This window comes from Ornithorhynchus anatinus, chromosome X1 (genome assembly GCF_004115215.2).
Source record: "Ornithorhynchus anatinus isolate Pmale09 chromosome X1, mOrnAna1.pri.v4, whole genome shotgun sequence".
In the NCBI taxonomy this organism is placed as follows: domain Eukaryota; kingdom Metazoa; phylum Chordata; class Mammalia; order Monotremata; family Ornithorhynchidae; genus Ornithorhynchus; species Ornithorhynchus anatinus.
This window is the reverse complement of record NC_041749.1, coordinates 74,693,114-74,715,785: the sequence shown is the minus strand read 5'-3', so window position 1 is coordinate 74,715,785 and position 22,672 is coordinate 74,693,114. Positions and strand designations below refer to the sequence as shown.

The 22,672-nt window shown below is 40.1% G+C and overlaps 1 protein-coding gene across 1 annotated transcript in view; it reads left to right on the top strand.

The window, feature by feature from the left end:
* The window catches only part of CACNA1D (calcium voltage-gated channel subunit alpha1 D), a 428,992-nt gene extending 410,784 nt beyond the window's left edge, over positions 1-18,208 (top strand). The window contains exons 42-49 of the mRNA XM_039910398.1: positions 5,974-6,090; positions 6,774-7,141; positions 7,505-7,531; positions 8,470-8,619; positions 9,857-10,020; positions 12,079-12,200; positions 15,019-15,339; positions 15,946-18,208. Coding sequence (XP_039766332.1) covers positions 5,974-6,090; positions 6,774-7,141; positions 7,505-7,531; positions 8,470-8,619; positions 9,857-10,020; positions 12,079-12,200; positions 15,019-15,339; positions 15,946-16,239 — 1,563 coding nt within the window. The 3' untranslated portion in view covers positions 16,240-18,208. The remainder of the gene's footprint in view (positions 1-5,973; positions 6,091-6,773; positions 7,142-7,504; positions 7,532-8,469; positions 8,620-9,856; positions 10,021-12,078; positions 12,201-15,018; positions 15,340-15,945) is intronic.
* Positions 18,209-22,672: the final 4,464 nt, after the last annotated feature.

Below are 22,672 nucleotides of genomic sequence, written 5' to 3'. Positions count from 1 at the left end.
GAATGTACACAAAATATAAAGCAAAAGAGATCCAAGTAACATACTACCAAAAAACCAAAAACAAAAAAAACCCAGTTTTTTTTTTGCCTTTGACTACTTTTTACACAGCCTTTGAGCGGCTCATCTCCATCTAAAAGCATAATTATAGTGTCATCATCAACATGAGGTGGTTAGGTCTCCAACATACTAAGTTGAAGATTTCTGTACTGTACATATATATCTGTCCCCTCTTTGTCACTAGCTGTCTAAATGTGTTCCCTTTTCATTGTCCCATGGAAAGCTGCCATTGGGATATGAGGATTAGGTAGAGATGCTCTTGAAAAAAACTACAGAAGATTTTGGATCATTCAGAGCAGAGCAAGAATTAGCAGTTCAAGAAAGAAATGCAGAAGAAAGATCAGATATAGAGCCATTGTTTTCAGATGGCTTTGAAAAGTGCTAGCAAAGCTGAAGAAATGGTGGTGGCACATTTTTAAGATTGGGGAGTTCTAGGCAATAAAATCACTCTATTTTTCAATGCAGGGGAAGCTTCAGAACAAAGGTGTGTTGTCCTGCAATATATAATGCCTAAAAGGACACCCCTGCCAATAACTGGGCAAAACCACCAATACTGCCGCCACCTTGTATTACACACCATTATTCATAATATAAGGGGTAATTGAACTTTAGCCCAAAGTTCAGCCCTTCTTCCCTTTCCTTTTTCTCCTTCCTCTTCTTCCTCTCTTTCTTGAAGATAGTCTATTTTTGTAGCTGAAAGTAAGTCCTTCAGATAGTGCGGATGGGATGGACCTTGCCAGCTAATTGGGAGGAGAGGAGGGCTAGAGATAATGGAGAAGTGTATATCCTTGACCTAAGTTCCTTATTTCTCCTGGCTCAATTATTTGGCGTAAACACTACATCGCTGTGGAAACCAAAATTGGTAGAGTACTGAGAAATATTTGGAAAACTGGTTTATTGCTGCTGGCTTAAAAAATTGAGGACATTCACACAGCTGGCCATGAGAAATCTGAGTAGAACACAGCTCAATGCTGCATATTCATGTGGTCTGTTTATACCTCCAGCTTCTGGTATTACAAACCACAACCAAGGATTAAATTGAGGCCAAAAAAAAACAAAACTGCAGGATTCATTTGCTGATGGAATGGGCTGAGAAAAAGACACACTTTTTCTAACAGCTTCCTGCATCTTTACATGTGGAATCTCCAAACCAAAATTTCAGTTGACTTATGAAATTGAGCCAACATGAAAGATTGTAAGCATAATTGAAGCCTTAATAGTCAGTAAACATTTTGGTATGGGTGGAAATTAGTATTGATGACTAACAGTTGTGGCATTGCTTGTAAAAGAGCTTAGTGGAGCATTAATGATTCTAATTATTTATATCTAACACTTGGATGTGATTCATTCTGTGAAAAAAAAAATGCAATGACATTTTCCCCAGAGGGATAATGTTTGTGAAATATAGAGCATCTGAGTATATGGTTTTTGTGAGTGTGTGTATGCTGATTTATAAATGAGCTGTTATATTCCCCAAATAATTTAATCTCAATTTTTTTCTTTTGGTAGAGCTGACAGTTTTTTTGCTATAATGGCTGTTAATACCTTTAAGTGGGTATATGCTGAAACCTACCAAAGGGTTAATTTGCCATACAACTCCAGTTTAATTGGGTTGCCATGTTCAGTACAAGCCCACAGCCAAGCTTAGCTGGATGAAGTCTGGCTTTGAAAGAAGCATGCTCTTTCTTTGGGTCTAGTGCAGTGTACTGAAGATCGGGGCTACAATTATAATGGGTTCTGTGAAGATGAATAATCTGACTGAATCAAGACTTGAATATTACATTTCATATGTGCACTGCTACAGTGTAGGTCCCTGTTTTCCTGGCATTTTTGTATGGTTTTTAATGTGTGAATTATCAACTGGACAATGTTTTTTCCCTTTTACTGGCTTAGTAAACAGCTTAAGCATTAGTAATTTTCCAAGGTTTAACTTCATTTATAAAGCCTACAGGTAGGTGCAATTTTTAAAAGCATAAAGGTAGGTAAAAGTGAATATCTGTGGAGTAAATAAATGTTTGTATTTGATCTCAAAAGATTACAATATCCTGTTGTTGTCAAAGAATATTTAACAAGGTTTTTGGTTATCTGGCTATCTAGGAAAAATAAATATGTCTATTAAAATTCAAGGAAATGGTGGTTTCCAAAAGTTAAAACAGCTTCTTGTAGAAAAGTGTTGGATTATTTTCATGTAGAAATGTATGGGAACATTGCCTGAAATAAAGCTTGAAGTAATGGTTTAATAATTCATAGCATCAGGCATCTTCGAAATGGAATGACCATGTCTGTATATTACATGGAAACTGTTAATATCTTAAAAAAACATCATGATACTGTGATGTATGTGGAATTTTATTTTTATTGACTTTTATTTTTGTATTTTGGTTAACTTGTGAGTTGAAACCACATTTTGAATTGACTGATGTTTTGCTGGTAGAGATAGATGCACATGAAAAGACAGGATGATTACTTAGATTATGAAGCTTTGTTTGGGGAAAAATAGGGGGTTTTTAGGTCTGCATAAAAAATTAGAACAATGTGCTCTAAGTAATAAGTTAATCATCTGAATTTCATAGAATTGAAAGTCATTCCATATAAAATTTATGTATGTCTAAGCTCTGGTATAAATATGAAGTACTATTAGTATTTTAGTAATCCATATTTCTGGTATGTGCAATTTATCGTAAGCTTACTAACATTTCAATGAATAAATTACTATTCAGATTTTTAAATAGAATTCCTCAATTTCTACTCTGTTTAATGTTTTCTCTCCTCCCATTGCCCCTCCCCCAGCCTTCCCTCCTTCACTATATTAAATAATTGGTTATTAATCCAAGACATTTTGAAATAGTTAAGTTTAAATACATCCAGTATCTTTAATGATATATTTTACTCCAGCATAGGAAAACAAAAATTGGTGTTTTCTTCTTGTTTTCCACAGGTAGTTTTTTCCTATTCTTTCTTCCTGTTTAGGTAGGATTTTCCCAGAATTTCCTGAGTGATACAGTTGTAATTCAACATTAACATTATTTTTCTATTGTGGTGATGGTTCAGTTCCCAGTTACACTTCATTAATGATTTATGTTGATTTGAGCAAATTGTAGGACCTCTTATGACTCATAATACACAGATGAATTGGATTACCTTGTCAATTTAGTTGTAATCTTGCCTATGATTGAAACAAATAAGACCGCCTTGTTCTTACTGTGCAGTTATATTCTTAATCACTCAGTGTGTTTACAGTGAAATGCTAACCAACCAGCATAGAACTCTGTCAAAAAATCATCCAAATAACTTTCAATTTCAAACATTATTTTTCACCCCAGCACAGTGAGTTGAATTACAGTGAGCTCAATGGATTTTTATTTATTTTTAATCTCAAGAAATTTCAAAGGGAATACTAATCCTGTCCCATCACCTACAGTCATTAATAATTTAATAATGGTAAAAGTTTGATTAGTTAATTGTAACAGATGTTGATTCCTCTGGAGATAAAATAGCAAGTAGCTCAAATTTGCATATTTTTGGGGTGGGGGAGGTCTTCTGATCTGTAAGTCTTTCCTGCAGTACATGAAAAACTAAACCATAATTTCAATAAATGCCTCTTGGAAACCAAAATTTTTATTTTAATCCAAGCTGCACTTCTATTGCAAAAGAATTTGCCATAGCAGATGGAAGTCCATTATAGTTCTTGTGCAAAGCAGGTGTCAACCACAGCATTAAAATGATTTTCTGACCCCAGATCTGCTAACAGGATCATCTTGTATCCAATAAAATGTGTATGTATCATGACTGCAATCTTCTTTAAGAAAGGGCATGAGTATGATATATAGCATTGGAGGCATACGCTTTGTAAAGTTTTGCCTTAAAGTTTTGAGATTTCTATTTCTGCTTTTTATACCTTTGTTTCACTTGCTATGTAAAAGCTTCCGATTCTCAAAAACTTCAACTGTAACTCCTGCCAGTCTTTTTATCCCTTGTGATTCACAAAATGGAAAGGGCTTGTGATCCATCCGTCAAATAATTTCCAAGCCTGTCTTAGCCTGATACACTTCCTAACAGGGTAGTGCTGGAAACAGATCCCTAATTAGGAATGGATAGTTTCAGTAAAGTAGAAGAGCTTCAGCAATGGAGTCTGCAATTTTACATGTTCCTGTGCAATTTCATGTTAAAATCCAAACTTCTGGCAAGGGTGGGGGAATGAGGAGAGAGGGAAAGTAAAGAAGCTTCTTCAGTAAGACTGAATTTCAAGAGTACACACTGCTGCTGGACAGCAGCTCTGCATGTGTGCGGTATGGAGGGGCAATGCTTCCTCTCACTTGGTGTGGCATTACTGGGCATGTTCAGTGCATGAACAGTGCATGTTCTGTGTGTCTTGATCTTGTTGATCTGTACTACATTGTTTTGTCTTGTCCAGTTTTGATGCAAGAATTGGAATAACTTCCTCCCAGATCTGCCATTTTGCTTAGTTTTCATTTGTACACTGTACTGGGATTGTGAACCTTGGATTCAAATCCACAGTTCTGAAGTAATATCTCTTGAGATTTCCACCCTTGAAATTCTGGCATGTTACAGCCATCTAGCCTTAGTTGAGGGTGTGTGTGAGTGAGTTTGGGTGTGGTAGATGGATCAAAGAGCCTTGAGAGAGGGACACAGGTAGGAAAACTCTGTTCCAGAATTGGGTGACCTTTGAAGGGTTGAAGTTGGGGCACATGCAAGCACTTTGAGATCATAACCTCCCACAGAACATCATTTTTTTCCCTCTCAGAATTTGTTACAGAAATGTATTATTAGTTAATGCCAGATTCTCTCTCCCCTTTTCCCTCTCTTTTCTTCTCCCATAACTATCCACCACACCTTTCAAGGAGGTAGTCTAAAGCACCACACCTTGATTTGGTGTGACAAGTCAGGAAAGACTAAATATGGGTTTTCAGAATCTCAAGCAGGGTCAAATTGTAATCAACTACATCCTGTGTGCTAAGCATCTTTCTGATTAGAGTAAGAGCTTGGTGAAGAATCAGGTGAAGAAACAAGGTTTGAAAGTCCTGATGTACCAATCACAGTGTGCAGGCTTGTATAACACAGTAAGAAAAATCACTTGGCCTTTTCCTTTGATCTGTGCTATCTCCAGAGATATGAGGATCAAAATTCAATTTGATTGTGGTTTTGAAGATTTTGGCTAACCCACGTAAGTTCTGGTGACACATGAGGACTACACCCTGGGTGCATGCAGTTACCCGCTTTCTTGCTCTGAGTGTGAAGGTTGATTGCGGATTGTCATATGAACCTATCCCTTCATTTGCCTTACAACAGATACAATGCCTATGACATCTAATGGTCACACTGTTAAAACCCATTGCCAATTTGTTGATTTACTTCTCTAGCACTGTCTTCTAGGCTTTCTCCTCCATGGAATTAGTCCAAGCTTCCCCTCTTTGATTAGCAAGGAACCTTCCTGTGGAACATGCAGGGCCTGGGGAGGTTTTCTCCAGCTAAGAGATCACTGGGTCCTTCTGGAGAGATTGCATTTTGACCAAAGTGTGTCTTCTAAGGAAATCATTTTTTTTTATTCATGAATCCCAAAGAACAGGCTACCTAATTTAAACTTTATAAAAGCTACCTGTGCCCTGGACTACTCTATGTTGAGGCAAATTGAGTGTGAAATAATTTGAGCCACGCTACGTGTTCCAACCTCTTGAATGATGCTGATATGGAAAGCTCTTTCATTTTGTTCCCCAGATGCTCCCCAGTAGATTTCTTTGTGTCAGAACACCTTTTGTTGTGCATTTACATTCATAGCAGCCTTCCTCATGTTTGCCTTTCCAAAGAGCTCCCTCTACTAAAAAAAGAAACGCGGTAACCTGCCTGAGCTTGAGGGACTAAGCTATCTAACATGTTCTGCTGTTCTCATTGATTTAGGCGGGATTAAGGACACTTCATGATATTGGGCCAGAAATTCGTCGAGCTATATCATGTGATTTGCAAGATGATGAACCTGAGGAAAAAAATCCAGAGGAAGAGGAAGATGTATTCAAAGTAATTATTGAAAACACAGCTGCACACTGTCCATTTGGAAATAGTGGGGTAGTAGGCAAATTTTGTGACTGATCAATAGCCAAACTATAGCTCTGAGTCTGCAAAACTCACCTGAATAATGATTCAATAAGCTAGATAGGCACATATGTGTTCAGATGGAAATGCATTTGAAAACTTCAGAATATGAGATTTCTCATACTGCTCCTGCTTAGCTCCAATGACTTGATTGGAGTATCACATCCCACACATACTTTCCTTATCCACTTTTGCCTGTGTGCACCCAAATCAGTGCAATCTTTCATTTCATTTCAGTTGCTTCCCTGGACCTCTGCCCGTCACCATAATGGTTTATAGCACAGTGACCACCTCCATTTTCACCTCATCTAGGGTTGCCAACCATCCCAAATTCAAATCATTTGAGAATCCAGTTTCTGCAGTAATGAATGCCACAACACACATGTCCGTGTCCTGAATGTTGGTAACCCTCCCCAAGGGATAACATTCACTCTCCCAGTGTAAAATACACACATTAACATGGAGTTTTCAGACACTCATAAATTGTTTGTTCATAGGTGTCCTGTATATCTTTCATAGATTAGATTTTCTTGTAACAAACCTAACGTGGCTCGCCTGCCTCTAATGCATTGTTAAATTACCTGGTATTGTCTCCCATTATTTTGCAGAGAAATGGTGCTCTATTTGGAAACCATGTCAATCATGTTAATAGTGATAGGAGAGATTCCCTTCAGCAGACCAATACCACCCACCGTCCCCTGCATGTCCAAAGGCCTTCAATTCCATCTGCAAGTGATACTGAGAAACCAATGTTTCCTTCAGCAGGAAATTCGGTGTATCATTACCATCATAACCATAATTCCATAGGAAAACAAGTTCCCAACTCAACAAATGCCAATCTCAATAATGCCAATATATCCAAAGTTGCTAATGGAAAGCACCCCAGCATTGGAAATCTTGAGCATGTGTCTGAAAATGGGTATCATTCACACTACAACCATGACCATGAGACTCAAAGAAGGTCAAGTCTTAAAAGGTAACCTTTAATGTGTTTGCATTTGGTAACGTAGGTAACTAGAGCATGTCTGATCTGATTGATTGGCACTTTCTCTCATTGTACTGCTACGTAAAGCAAATTCCTGCTAGGGTTTGCAAGCATCACAGCTGTTACTGAAATATCCTCCTTCTAAAGAACTCTGGGAGTGTGTATTCAAAAGAAGAGAGAGAATAAACTCTTGTTATATATCCTGCTATTTCCTTTAAAAAATTATACTTATGTACCCTGAGACAAACACTGGCAAGGAACATAAAATCTACATTTTTGGATTTTGATTGAAATATTTTACTTAATCTGATTATACTGTTTTTCCCCTCCACATTTTATGCCTTTCCTGGATAGAACACGCTATTATGAAACTTACATTAGGTACGTTCATTTTGCCTATGTCATGTCTAATGTATGGTGGTGTTTGACAGGAACTGAGTTGAAAAAAAATCCTCTAAACCAATTGGGAAGCTAAATGTAAAGAGGTGAAACAAGGAAGCAGGCTGAATGAGAATCATATGTATATTAGTTAAATTTAGTTACAAACTTCTAGTATGACCCCAGATGTATAAGGAGCAAGTGGCTATTTTGATTTCAATGATGCAAAATAAAATTATGTCTCAGCTATTGCAGCTAGTTGATACTATTGCTAGAGAAGTTGACTTGAGGCACAGTTCTTCCTTGGGGATTCAGATGATGTAATTTAGCTGATGAAGTTTTGATTGCCAAGTGTATCAGACTCAGATATGGTCTACAAACTAAGATGCATCCAATTCTATCCCAGTAGCAGAAATTTGGAAAGTCCAGAATCTCCCCAACTGACAAAAGAGAATTTGAAAAGTGCTTTCAAGGTAGTTTGGTCCCACCAGCTATTCTGTTCAAACTTTCATCGGGGTTTGGATTTGATTTTACTGATAATTTGCCATATCTGAACACGTGGAAAACAATTTCTTTTAAATTAGTGTTTTTAAAGCTGGGGCAATGAAAGGGAGGTTGGCTGACTGACAAAAAAGACAGTTTTATGGCCCATAATGATTAGTGTTTTTACTGTTAACCAATGTTTAGAGTCCCAGAAGGGTACTGTTCAAGCAGTAGAACTAAACACAAGCTCTACTCATCAGGCTTAAAAGGCCTGGCTGCTTTGGGGTCACACTCCAGTAGAGGTAGTATTGATAAATCTTGGTAACAGGCAAGAGAGACCAGGATCTTCAAATAGGTAACCTTCGAGTCCATATGTGTGTCATAAGCAACTAGGGCTCACAAATAACTAGTTAGGGCAACGGAGATCATAACTCAAGCCCCTGCTTTGCTGACCACAGGTCGGATTCTGGTGATGGACAGCTCCCTACCATTTGCTGTGAGGACCCCGAGGTACATGACTACTATAGGGATGAATGTTGTCTGGAAGAACAGGAATATTTCAGTGGAGATGAATACTATGAGGAAGACTGCATGCTGTCAGAAAACAGGTGAGGCCATTTTCAGAATTTCAGAAGTAAAGGTCAGAGTTCCCCCATTGTGAGCTAAAAGCCATTAGACCCCCTTTTTGCTTGACATTCACAGAAATCATTGTTTGCGATCTTATCCCCTGAAGATGGTGACACTAAATGGTGTTGGACAGGTCTGCGGTCTTGGGCTGGCTCCGTGCTCTTTAGAGTTTCTTCTTTGTCACTTGTTACAACCCACAAACCAACTAGCCGTTTGGTTGTAGTCAGCCTGCCTTCAGCTAGTAATTTCTCTTTTTACCTGTCTTAACCTCTCCGGGGACCTCTTGGCAATCTTTGGAATTTTATTTACCTCTTTTAGTTTTCATTCCTCCAGCTTGCATTCCCCTCAGGCCTCCCAGCCAGTATCTGATGGCAAAAGTAAGGAAAACCTCTGGGGTGTCCCTTGAGAAACTACCAAAAACTACCCTTGCAAAAAAAAAAAATCATTTGGTCTAAAAAAAACAAACTTGTCTTTGGTCATAAAATGTGCATTTTTCACCCTGACATTGACGACTGCTATCTTTTTCCCCCATCCAACCCATTTCCACATTATTAACTTTCTCCATCTCTAAGAGAACACCAACATCTGCTACATAGCAAATATACTCAGAGTTCTTTCCACTAAAGCATTTTCACAAAAGTGAACCAAAAAGGGAGCCGAGGGCGAGGGCGAGCAGTTTTTTAGGGCTACTACCTTATTGTCTAGTTTCTTTTAGGCCCTGAGCACATCGACTAGGGCTTATTTGGATGCTTGACTTAACCCTCTTAAGCTACTGCTCCAGTTTTATGGATTTAACTAAAGCTTTGGTGCCCCTACAAGATAGCAGTGAATGGGAACAGGAGGATGATTGTGTTGAAGGCTTCCATCAGTATTAACAGTTATCCTGCAGAATAGCATCTTCCTCAGGATTCTAGGCCAGTGTTGAGGAAGAGACAATTCTGGCACAGAAAATCAAAGGCACACTGTAGGCAAGCTACAAGGGGCAGTGTGTGACAAGTCAGACTTTGGTATCCCTAGATCCACTGCCTTCAGAGTCACCCACTGAGTTGAGAATCAGTTTTTCTACCTCGAACTGCAGCCAAAGCCCGTATCAAAGTGTCAGGGGAGTTCAGTGTGAGGAAAGTAATTGTAAGGCCAGAAAGAACCAAGAGCTGAGTACACTCAGGTTGTATTGGGTTCCGGCTCTCACTCTCCCTCTTTGTTTATTTTTACACCCAGGCAAGCGTATAACTACTGTGACAGATATCCAGGCAGTGACTCTGACTTTGAGAGACCAAGAGGCTATCATCACCCACATGGTTTCTCTGAAGAAGATGACTCACTGATCTGTTATGACTCAAAGAGATCACCAAGGAGACGCCTGCTACCCCCTACACCTACATGTGAGGCCTCTGGTTTTGTTTCCATGTCTGGAGTCTTTCTTTATGCAAGTGTTTTATGTGCAAATCTGTGAACTGGAGGAGGTACCAATCTATTCAGTTTTGTGAGGGAAGCTTCACCTCTCCTTCCACTTGCCTTGGAAAATTTTATCTGTATTTTAGACCATAGAGTTGTCTGCTTCTCTCATATGCCAGAGTGGAAAAGTGACTAAACCATAGAATTGGTAAGCAAGGGAGAGTGTATATTTAAGCACAAACTACATATCTGGTCTAGTTTAGGTGCCAGTCTGCTAGGAGGCAGGGAAATAATCACTACAGTAATAGTGATGATGATGTTGATGATGGTATATTTAAGTGCTTACTATGTGCCAAGCACTGTATTAAGTGCTGGAATAGACACAAAACAATCAGGTTTGACATTCCTTATCCCACGTGGGGTTCACAGTCTAAGCAGAAGGGAGAGGAGAATGAGTATTGAGTCCCCATTTTACAGATGAGGAAACTGAGGCACAGAGAAGTTAAATTTCTTGCCCAAAGTGATACAGCAGGCAAGTAGCAGAGCCAGGATAAGAACTCAGGTCCTCTGGCTCCCGGTCCCATGATCTTTCCACTAGGCCATGCCACCTTCTCTAGTGAATGTACTGAATAGCTCTCCAACTAGCCTGAGGATTCTCTGATTTTATACAACAATACTTTTGACTCTCTTCTGCAGCTACCTTACGGAACCCCTTAATCAAAAACTTCAAAAGAAGTTAACACTGCCTGAGTTGGTATTAATCTGAGCTCAAAGGACAGTAATGTCTGCCTCAGGGCTCCCACTTTATTGTTCATACATAGAGGTTCCTTATGTACTGTCTCCTTCCCTGATTTATAACCTAAGGACCTCTGCTTTCAAAGTTTATATTTTAGATGCAGCAGAACAGAAAGCTGATTTTCCAAATTAAATGGGACTAAGATTAGTCCTGATAAAGTTTGTTTACTGAATAAAATTGGGTTTGATATCTCAGACAAGTGCCCGCCCAATTTAGTTCAGTTTTCCAAGCTAACCTTGTTGGTTTGGATTGTCAGCTTTCTGTTGAATTTGTTTTTTTGCCATTTTCCCAGTTCAACAGATGTTAGCTGTGTGGATGTGTGTGTATGTGTGTATGTGTGTGGGTAGCTGCATGTTTTGGTGGCTTGTAAAGCATACAGAGCAGGTTCTATGTACTATAAACAGATATAAAAAAGAGTAAGTGGACATCGAGGTAGTGTTTATTCAAGGGCTTGATTTTGGATAGAAGCTGGGGAGACTCATATTGTTACAGCTGTCACGCTTAATTTGCTCTTCCCACAAAAATGCACTCAAACCTAGGATCCCATGGCATTTTCCATGATAAATGTTTAATTTCTTCAGGCCCCCAAGCACATGCTACAAAAGACATTTTTTCTGGTCCTTATAAATACTGTACGAGGTGTGTATGGATGACACCAGGAGCCCTGTGCAGTTTCTAAACTGGAGGATACATTTGTTCCCAAAGTGAGCTGTTTGGCCGAAACCAAACAGATGTTCAGTGAAATAATCTTTATTGGTGTCCCTTGTTTGCATTAAGTATGAAAGAAAGGTACCTTCAGGAAAGGGTCTGTGCCCAGCAACCATTAAGCCAAGAATTTCAATGGGCAGTGTTTATTGAGGGCCTACTTAGTACAGAGCCCAGGACAAGCACCGATGACTAGAAGAGGATTAAATACCTTCTCCCTTCTCTGAATTAAGTTAACTCTGGACAAATTTTTCAAAGCTCATGTAGCCACAGAAATGTTTGTTGATTCTGTACTCACGTATCAAGAGAACTCTTCTCCCCTCTTAGCTTTTTGCACTCTGTACCGTTTCTCAGGGGCTCAGAGAGTATCAGTCTGAAACCAACCATTCAAAGCTATTTTCACAGACATTTCCCCACAGGGCTAAAAAGGAAGAGAAAGGTGAGGTGAGGCAGTGGCCCTGAAATTTCATTTAGGCCTACCCTTTTCAGGGCTCAAGGACCAGTTTGTCTTTGCATAGCTGAATTGAATATTCTGATTTCCTAGCAAACCGGAGATCTTCCTTCAACTTTGAGTGCTTGCGCAGACAGAGCAGTCAAGATGAGATAACCCTTTCTCCTTCCTTCCACCATCGCACTGCCTTGCCACTGCATCTGATGCAGCAGCAGGTGAGTCATAATGGTTCCCCTCTGGCCCCAACTTTGCCCCACACTGGTTTCCATGGCCCTCAGTCAGCTGGTCCTCGGCCTGGCCCTTCCCCGGGCGGCTCTGAGGTTGCATGCATGGTATCCTAGTGTATGGGAAACACAAGTCTTGTGAGCCTGAAAATAGCATATTGAGAGGCCAAGACAATATTTGGTAAAAATGCTTTTCAAGATTCTGTAGAGGCAGATTTAGAAAATATCTACATCTGGTTCCAGTGGCCAATATATCAAAGTTTTCTTTCAGATTTGTTTTGTTTTTGTTTCTGGGTTTTTTTAGTAATTTTTTTCTTAGGCTCTATCCTCTTCTGCTTCTTTTCTTATACTCTCATTTGTTTCTCTTCATGCAATGGTTAAAGTAATCAAGGTACAATCGAAAAGGGGGAACAAATAAGGGTGCCCTTTTGAAAATGTACACAGATGCCTTCCCAGTCAAGGAACCAATCAATCATAGCATTTATTAGATGCTTGCAGTGGGTTAGTGGATAGAGCACAGGCCTGCGAATCAGAAGGTTATGGGTTCTAATCCCGGCTCTGCCACTTATCTGCTGTGTGACCTTAGGCAAGTCACTACTTCTCTGGGCCTTGGTACATTCATCTGTAAAATGGGGATCGAGACTGTGAGCCCCACATGGGACAGGGAACTTGTCCAACCCGATATGCTTGTATCTACCCCAGCGCTTAGTACAGTGGCCAGCCCATAGTAAGCGCTTAACACATGCCGTAATCATTATTATTATTACAATATACAAGTCACTGCACTGAGGGCTGAGGGAAATACCTGGACACTGACTCAGGAACAGTCCCTAGCCAACAGTCAGCTCACCACCCGTAGTGAGGAGAGACAAATTACAAAGGGGGGAAATGGCATGCTAAAAATCAGCCTTTGTGTAAGCGCTCAAATACTATTGAATAATGCCCTTAGTTTGGTCTCCTCACCACTCCAGGAAAGTCCCAATTGCCACCACCTTCCTGATGTTCAAATAGGGACAGGATGGAGGGGGCAGGAAGAGAAAAAGGGGAAAAGTCGAGAATGAGGAGGAAGCATTTACCACAACTGCTGCCTTTCACTGCCAACCTCCACTGACATCTTTCACTGCTTTCCTCTACCACCTAGCCCCGGCCCTTTTGCTGCAGTCAGGCTGCCACTGCCCCCTACTGCCCCTGCTTGCCACCATTACTGTCTGGTCCTAATAGTTCTTCCTGAGCCAGTGGCCGTGGTGAGCAGTAATAGAAGGTGATGGGTGGCCCTGAGGTTGGCCATGGTGATGGCAGCAGCAGCAATGGCTGAGTATCCCATAAGCACTTTGATACTCATCCCAGCATGCAGAACTTTCAGAAATATCCTTATACCCTACTGTTTCCCTTATCTGCGATATATTTTAATGTCTCTCTCCTCCCGTTGACTATAAACTCCTTGTGGGCAGAAATCGTGTCTACCAACTCTTTTGTCTTGCACTTTTCCAAGTGCTTAGTACAGTGCACTGCACACAAGTGCTCAATAAATACCATTGATTGATTGCTATTGCAGCTAATCAGCTCAATCCGGCCACCCTTATAAGGGTCCTGCCTCAAGCTTGTCAGGATTCAAGACAGAACCCCAAAATCAGAGAAGCAGCATGGCTTAGTGGAAAGAGCACAGGCTTGGGAGTCAGAGGAAATGGATTCTAATCCCGGCTCTGATACTTGTCTCCTGTGTGACCTTGGGCAAGCCACTTAACTTCTCTGTGCCTCAGTTACCTCATCTGTAAAATGGGGATTAAGAGTGTGAGCCCCACCTGGGACAACCTGATTACCTTGCATCTACCCCAGCACTTAGAACAATGCTTGGCACATGGTAAGCGCTTAACAAATACCATAATAATAATAAAATCAACACAGCCCCTTGTGCAGCAAGATATCTGGTCACCTTAGGTTTCTGCCTACCAGGAGTGGGACTTCATTCTTGTAGTTATAGGCAGAATGTGGTATATGTGTGTGTGTGTGTGTGTGCGCGCACGCCCGTGCTGGTGGGTGAGGGGATATCATGGCCATCAGGCCTTCCTCCCCCTACCCCCACCAGACTCCAGAGTCTCAGTGTGGTGGGGACTCCGGACTGCAAGGTCCCAAGCTTCTGCTCACCTTCCATTCCTGCCCATGCCTTTTGTTTGACCCTTTTCAGCTCCCTGCCTGTCTGTGCCTGGCTCTGCCACTAATTTGTCATTTGTATAAACTTTCAGTACCTCAGTGTCCCCTCCTCTAAATTGGGCCAAATGAAACTGATTTGCCCTTTAGAAATCTGGTTAATAGCAAATAAGATTGATGAATGTTTGCAAAGCACTTTCTGTCCTGCTGTGTAAATATGAACTTTTGTCCTTGATCACTTTTCTTGCATTTCCTCTACAATTCCTTGGAAACTGTAACCTGAAAGCTTTCCATGCAAATTTAATTTGCGTATGATTGTTCTTTGCTTTTCACCTCTCGTCTGATTCCACTCCTCGTTTTGGGTGAATTTTTTTCTGTTTTTGAAAGAGTAACTCTGGCAAGTGATCATTTTGAACAGATGATGGTTTTCATAAGGAAAGAAGACCACTAGGAATCTAAATTCATTTTATTATTTGTTAATTTAACTTTGCTCTATTTCCTTGCCTCCTTTCTAAGCACTGCCATGTGCTGCCCTTTTAAAACTGTGACTCACTGCAAATGGTAAAACTGTGTAATTCCATTTAGAGGGAAACTAAAGTCAGTTAGTGTGGGCTTTAGCTATTAAATCTGAAGTCTCTCAATGTATTTCCTCTTCACTCAGGTCATGGCGGTTGCAGGCCTGGACTCTAGTAAAGCCCAGAAATACTCACCAAGTCATTCAACCCGATCGTGGGCCACCCCACCTGCCACCCCACCCTTCAGGGACCGGACTCCATACTATACACCTCTAATCCAAGTGGATCGTGCAGACTCCTCTGAGCAGATGAATGGAAGCCTGCCTTCTCTGCATCGGAGCTCCTGGTACACAGATGAGCCTGAGGTTTCCTATCGGACATTCACCCCATCCAGTTTGACTGTCCCAAATGACTCTAGACATAAATATAGCGACAAGCAGAGAAGTGCAGACAGTTTAGTAGAAGCAGTGAGTATTATGTTTTTCAAAGCTAAAAGTTCTTGAGATAGTTGGATGCCAAATTTTGGTTTGGAATTCACTGCAAAGATGATGCCAAAGCCACCATATTCTTATATGGTCTTTGACTAGAAACCCAGCCTTCCAGATTCACCTCTTTTTTGTCTGCAATCTCCAGTAAATGATTTCAGAATATCAGTCTGAGTGTTTAATTCCGACATTGGGTGTCCCGGGGTCACTGAAACTCTCTGAGTCTATTTCCTCACCTGTGAAATGGGGTATTTTTGCTCTTCCCTGCTTGCTCCACAAGACACCTGGGGTTTCTGCTAAAGAAGCTCCAAGACCTTATCCCACAGTAATGGTATGCCCATTTCACATCAAAAGCACGTGGGGTTTTTAAACCTGGTGACATTTAACTCTGATTCCTCCCATGCATTGTTTAGCAAACTCCGTGGGCAAGAACTAATTACATTTCAACCCTCCCTAGTGCCTCGAAGGCATATTGTGGGATTGATTGATTGATTGATTTGAACAGAGTGTGAGCCATTTTAATTTTCCTGAAGTGATGCATTTATCATCCTAGATATTACACTAAATATTATCCTACTTTCTTTGAAGGTACTAATATCTGAAGGCTTAGGACGGTACGCCAGGGACCCTAAATTTGTTTCTGCCACGAAACATGAAATAGCTGATGCTTGTGACATGACCATTGATGAAATGGAGAGTGCTGCAAGTAATCTTCTCAATGGAAACCTGAGCAATGGGGCCAACGGGGACATGTTCCCCCTTTTAAACAGACAAGACTACGAACTTCAAGACTTTGGTCCTGGGTATAGCGACGAAGAGCCTGACCCTGGTAGATATGAAGAGGACTTAGCTGATGAAATGATATGCATTACGACCTTATAGTATTTAGTGGGAGAAGAATTCTTGTGATTTTTACTAATGGGCTAGTTGGGGGAGGCGGGGGTGGGAGCTTAGTAGGATGAAGTATATGAGATTCTAGGCACTAGTTCAGCATAAATAACCAATCAGACTTTGGTCTGAATGATGTCACACCCCAAGGAAGCCACACACTTGTTAATGAGCATATCCTGACTGGTGTAACACATCAGAGCTGCAGTAAGTCTTCTCTCAGAGCAGCTGGAATTTGTCCTTGGGAAAAGGCTTACTTCATCCAAGCAAATTCTGCCCAGTTTGTTTGTAGAGGATAAGGGAAGGGTTGAGGACTGTGGCTGTGAAAACAGTCTGTATGTGCCAGTCAAAAGAGTCTGTATGTGCCAGTGTATGTGCGCACACACACACACACACACTCACACACACAGTGGGGGAAGAATATCATCTTCATCATGACAGGTGATGACAATCCAAATGATCAGGCATTGCTTCAGTCATCACTCTGGCATTTCACACATGCACTGTGCTTGGTTTATACATTCTAACATTTGCTTTTTCCAAGACTTGTAGCCTGATTTCCATTTCTTAACACTATCCTGAAATATAGTATGTCAAACTCTACCAGAGAGGATTTTAGAAAAGGAAAAGAACCCTAAAAATCAAACCTTGTTATGTAACACCAGTTTACATAGGAAAATATCATTCAGATAGTCTGTTTTATGACTGTCACGTTTAAAGGGCAAATAAACACTGGAAGTAATTGCATTCTTACCAATGCACTTGCAGCCAGGTAAATTTAGAATTCGAAAAGATAGTTTGTTTAAAGATTATATAGTAGAGATTTACTCTGTACATGACTTGTAATATACTATAATTTGTATTTGTAAAGAGATGTTCTATATTTTGTAATTATTGTAACGTAATTGAACTGCAGCAATATTCATGGATCTAATCATTGTAGTCCACTGAATTCTAAATGGAAGTATTTTTACTTGGAATATATAGAGTTATAGGGCCATATTTAAATAGCGCCACCTCTTATTTCTTCAATGTCAAACTCTTTTGGGGGTAAAAATTCTAGTTCAAGGAAACTTGACTCTACAGAGATTTTCTAAAATATTTTGAGCTGATACAAATCTATCTTTACACAAGAGACACACAGATGACTATTTGCAGTCACGTACTCGGGAAGGCATTATAAGACTTGATGTGGTATGTTTTTTGATTGACTGTGGATTGCAATGTTTTTATAAATAACCCTCCAATGATGAACTAATCCAGAACTGTGACTATGAAAGTTGGTTGTGCCAGTTTTGACCTTGAAGCAGTTATTATTTTGATTTTTTTAAAACCGACTATTGGCGATTTTTGTACATCTGGTGCAGAATTGCCCTGAGAGGTGAAAATGTTTGATCTACTCCCTGACTAGTTGTGCTGCTTGTGCTGAAAACTAGGGAAAATAACCCACTACTGAGTCTAAGAAGTCCTGGTTTGTGAAAATAGTATTCTGTTGTTTTTCCCCTTTTTGCTATTTGGTGTGTTCTCTGTAAGGGATTTATTTTTATGCAGTTGAATGAGAGCTGAAATACTAATTATAATGCAGTCAAACCCTGATTGCAGTTGGCGACGGTAAAGAAATTTGGGATAAATCAAAACTGTCGACAGCTTCCTTCTGTTTCGTCAACTCTGGGCAATAATAACTTGCTTTGCCAAGTTACTTTATCAGGGTTTACCTGTGCTCAAAGGATAGGTAGCAATTTCAGTTCCAATTTTTAATGCTACATATAAAACATGTCAATAAATGTTTTTGTACATAATTATACTTTACTATGGATACCTTATGGACCTCTTATTTAATCATTCTTATTCCAAATCCAGACTAAAAAATTAAGGGTTTGTAAATGACTATTTCTTGACCTACATCATTTTGTATTAAAATGCAAAATGCTCTTTGGAATAAAACTGTAATAATTTGATTACACTTGGGGGATTAATTTACTAGTATTTTAGCTGGGAAATCTTCACTAGAGAAATTGGGTGTGTGCATGCGTGTATATGTAGTAAATTTCATAACTACTTTAAGTATGTCTGTACACAGCTATCATCAGTTGGGCTAAATTCCAGTTTTGGCATTGTGAACTGCAGAAACTATTTTTACTAAGGGACATATTAGTCTCTATTTGGAATCTTCTATTCCATGTATGCTGATTTTTAACTGTGACAGCGGCAAGCCTGTCTAGCAAAAAAAAAAAAAAAAGAATCTCTTCTAATAGTCAACTGAGATTAACTTCTGTGTTCCCTGGTGAAGATTTTTTCTTCCCAGTTTGACATATCTACTGCTTTCAAGATGGTTGACTGTCTGTCCTTGAAACTGTCTCACCTCTGGATTCCAAGGACACAGTATTCTTCTGGTTCTCATTTTACTTCTCTCTCCTTTCCTTCTTGGATGCCTTTGTCGGTACTTCTTCCTCTCCTTACCCTTTAACTGAGAATGTCCTCTAGAAGTTGCTCAATTCTAGGTTCTCTGTTAATTGTTTTATATAGTTCCTGGGCAGATAACTCCAACATCTGGATCTCCAGCTGTGACCCCTTACCTGCTCTCCAGTCTTGTGTTTCAAATTAGGCTATATCCATCTGGACATCTTCCCACCATCTTAAACAGAACTTTTCAGTGCTCACTTAAATTTCTTCTTCTTTTCCTTCTCCTTTTCCTCCTCTTCTTTCTCCTCATCCTCTTCCTCCTCCTCCTCCTCCTCCTCTCCCTCCTGCCCTTTCACTGTTGACCTCCCTCTATGGCCCTTCTTTTTCTCCTGCTTACAACCACGGTATTATCTTTAACACTTCCCTTTCATTTGCCCCCACTCAATCTTACTTAGACTGTGAGCCCTATGCGGGACAGGGACTGTCAGACCTAATTGACCTATAATAATAATAGTATTCATTAAGTGCTTAGTATGTGCTAAGCACTGTTCTAAGCATTGGGGGGTAGATTCAAGGTAATCAGGTTGGACACAGTCCCTGACCCACATAGGGCTCAGTCTTGGCTCTTAATTAAGAGCCCACAGTTTATGGGCTCTTAATTCCCATTTTACAGATGAGCTAACTGAGGCACAGAGAAGTGAAGTGACTTGGCCAAGGTCACACAACAGACAAATGGGGAGGCAGGATTAGAATCCATGTCCTCTGACTCCCAAGTCTGTGCTCCTGCCACTAGGCCTTGCTGCTGTACCTAACCCAGCGCTTAGAACAGTGTTTGACTCATAGTAAGCGCTTAACAAATATCATAAAAATCTGCCCTAATCTTGCCCATTCTTCCTCAGTAGGATTTATTCCTTCATTTCCACTTTTTCAGCCACTACCCCAACATGAGCCCTTCCCTAACCAACAACCAGATGGATTACTGGAAAGCCTCCTTAAAGGTCTGCTGACCTCTAAGCTCTCCCTTCTTGTGTCTATCCTATACACAACCGCATAGATTATCTTTCTGAATGCCACAATCGACATCACTCCCTTTCAAGATTATTTTATGAATATAAAGTGTGTGTTTGTGCATGTGTGTAGGTGTGTGTGTGTGTATATATATATATACACCCATGTGTTCATATAAGCAATGTCTGCATTTTCAGTATCTGTTGTAAATGTGTGCTAAGAATCAGGCATCTTTATCATTTGGTGTTTAGGGACCCAGGAACTCTTAATTCCATGTACATCTAGGGCACAGGCTCTTTTGAGTTTTAGGGTTTTGTGTCATTTAAGACTGTCATGTAATAATAAGGATTATTGTATTTTTCAAACACCTACTATAAGCCTGCACTGTGGTTGATAAAAGATACGTCAGTCAGAGGCCATCCCTTCCCCCTTTTGGAGCTCACAGTTAAGAGGTATGGTTGAGCAGGTATTTCATCCCCAATCTATAGATGAGGAAACTGAGACAGAGGGGTTAAAGTGACTTGCCCAAGGTTACTCCCCTCTTGACTTATAAAGACATAAAGGGATGCCATCAGATCCAAGTGTTTTGCTTCATAGAACTTCCTCCTAAATGGTGGAAGGCATGTTTGGCGATCATTGTAGTGCTCTTGCCATCTGTCTCAGAGAAGGCTGGTTCCATTTATGTTACTGCAATCGAATTACTTAATACAAAAATAGTCTTCCTGTTTTCTTACAAAACTGTACCGTTATCAGCTTCTTTCTTGCTTCTCTGTTTACTCTGCAGTTTTTCTAACACATCATACTATCTGCATCAGCACAATTAATTATAGAACAACAGCACCATTGCTATGCACTAACATCAACTAGAAATGGCTGGTACATCTGCAGTCATCTCTTTAATCATTTCTAATTTAGTCAACTTAGTCCATTCAAATTAGCCATGTTTTTCTTACCGTTTCTTATTTTTATATATTGTGGTATTTGTTGAGTGTTTACTATGTGCCAGGCACTGTACTAAGCGCCAGGGTGGACACAAGTAAATCAAGTTGGACACAGTCCCTCTCCCACATGGGGCTCACAGTCTCAATCCCCATTTTACAGATGAGGTAACTGAGGCCCAGTTAAGTGACTTGCCCAAGGTCACACAACAGACAAGTGACAGAGCTGGGATTAGAACCTATGACCTTCTGACTCCCAGGTCCGGGCTCTATCCACTACGCCATGCTGCTGCTCTAAACAACATGCACTCCATGTTTCCAGAAACAATTAACTGCTGTTCCATTTCTGAAATGAAAAACATCTCCACAAATTACTGTACTACCTGTGCCTGGCTTTTAAAGGAATGAGTAGGTAAGAGGTTGGTTTTTTTTTTTCTTTTCAAATGGGATACTCTTTTCCCTTTCCAGACCTCAAAGCTGGAATTTTCCATTTTGAGTTTCATTTGATCTTTATTTTTCTTCTGTTGTTATTTGATAATATCTTCAGCAAACCATTCCAGGAAGTCGTCACTGATGCTCCAACTCATCAATTTTGGCACTTTTTCCAAATATGAAAATAGTTTAGGCAGAATCAGGCTAAGATATTGATTTTTTAAAAATCAACTAATGTAACATTTGCCTGGGATGCATTTTAATCCATTACTTCTACATGTTTCTATGTTAGAGAAGCAATGTAGCCAACTGCAAAGAACACAGGCCTGGGAGTCAGAAGGCTTGGGCTCTAATCCTGGCTCTGACACTTCTCTGCTGTGTGTCCTTGGGCAAGTCACTTAACTTCTCTGTGCCTGTTTAATCATCTGTAAAATGTGGATTAAATCCTATTCCGGCCTAGTTAGACCATGAGCCTCATGTGGAATGTGCTGTTTGTTGTTGTATGGTATTTTCCCAGGCACTTAGTACAGTGCTTTGCACGCAGTAAGCACTCAATAAATACAATTGAATGAATTAATGATTGAATGAATGTGTCCACAGTGATTAGCTTGTCTCTACCACAGAACTTTGTACAATGCTTGGCACATAATAAGTGCTCAATAACTACAACTCAAGGAAACAATTAACTGCTGTTCCATTTCTGAAATGAAAAACATCTCCACAAATCACTGTACTACCTGTGCTTGGGGCTTTTAAAGGGATGAGTAGGTAAGAGGTTTTTTTTTTCTTTTCAAATGGGATACTCTTTTCCCTTTCCAAACCTCAAAGCTGGAATTTTCCATCTTGAGTTTCATTTGATCTTTATTTTCCTTCTGTTGTTATTTGGAAATATCTTTAGCAAACGATCCCAGGAATTAATGAATGAATGTGTCCACACTGATTAGCTTGTCTCCACCACAGAGCTTAGTAAGCGCTTAACAAATACCATAATTCTTGTTAATTATTATATGTCTTTCCAATTGAGAAGATAGGTATAGAAAATTACCAAACTGATTCTATTGTTACAATAACCATGATGTGTTGAACCTGAGGTTTGCAAGGTAGTAAGCTATCCCTGGGGGTGCCGTCGTTATGACAGGTATTGGAGATATATAATGGGGGCTCCGCGTATTCCAGCAAGAACTAGCATTGATGGAGGAGCAGGCTGGAAGAGAAGAGGATTTTTGTGAACTAGAGTCTGAAGCATAAGGGGAGCTATTTTCTCCAGAGTATTTCTGGTTGAGGGAAGCACAGGTAAGAGGGGATGAGGTACCTCGGGTGATACCATGGGAATAGAGTTTCTAAAACCATAGCTTTTTTTCCAGTTTGGAGAAGTGGTTCATAATCTATGTTTTTCTTCTATCTGAAGAAGACTGAAGTCATGCACCAAACTGCACCCAGCAAACCCTACACACAACCAAGGATCAACATGTGACACAGGGTGCTACCACTGAATTCTATTACGTAGACAGCACATTGTATAATGATGTAAGCTGGTAACCTGTGAAATGCAAAAACCAAACCAACAATGCTAATGTGTTATTTGGGAGACTCAAAGGCAATGTGGTATCAACTAATGTAATGTAAATGAGAAGCAGTGTGGCCTA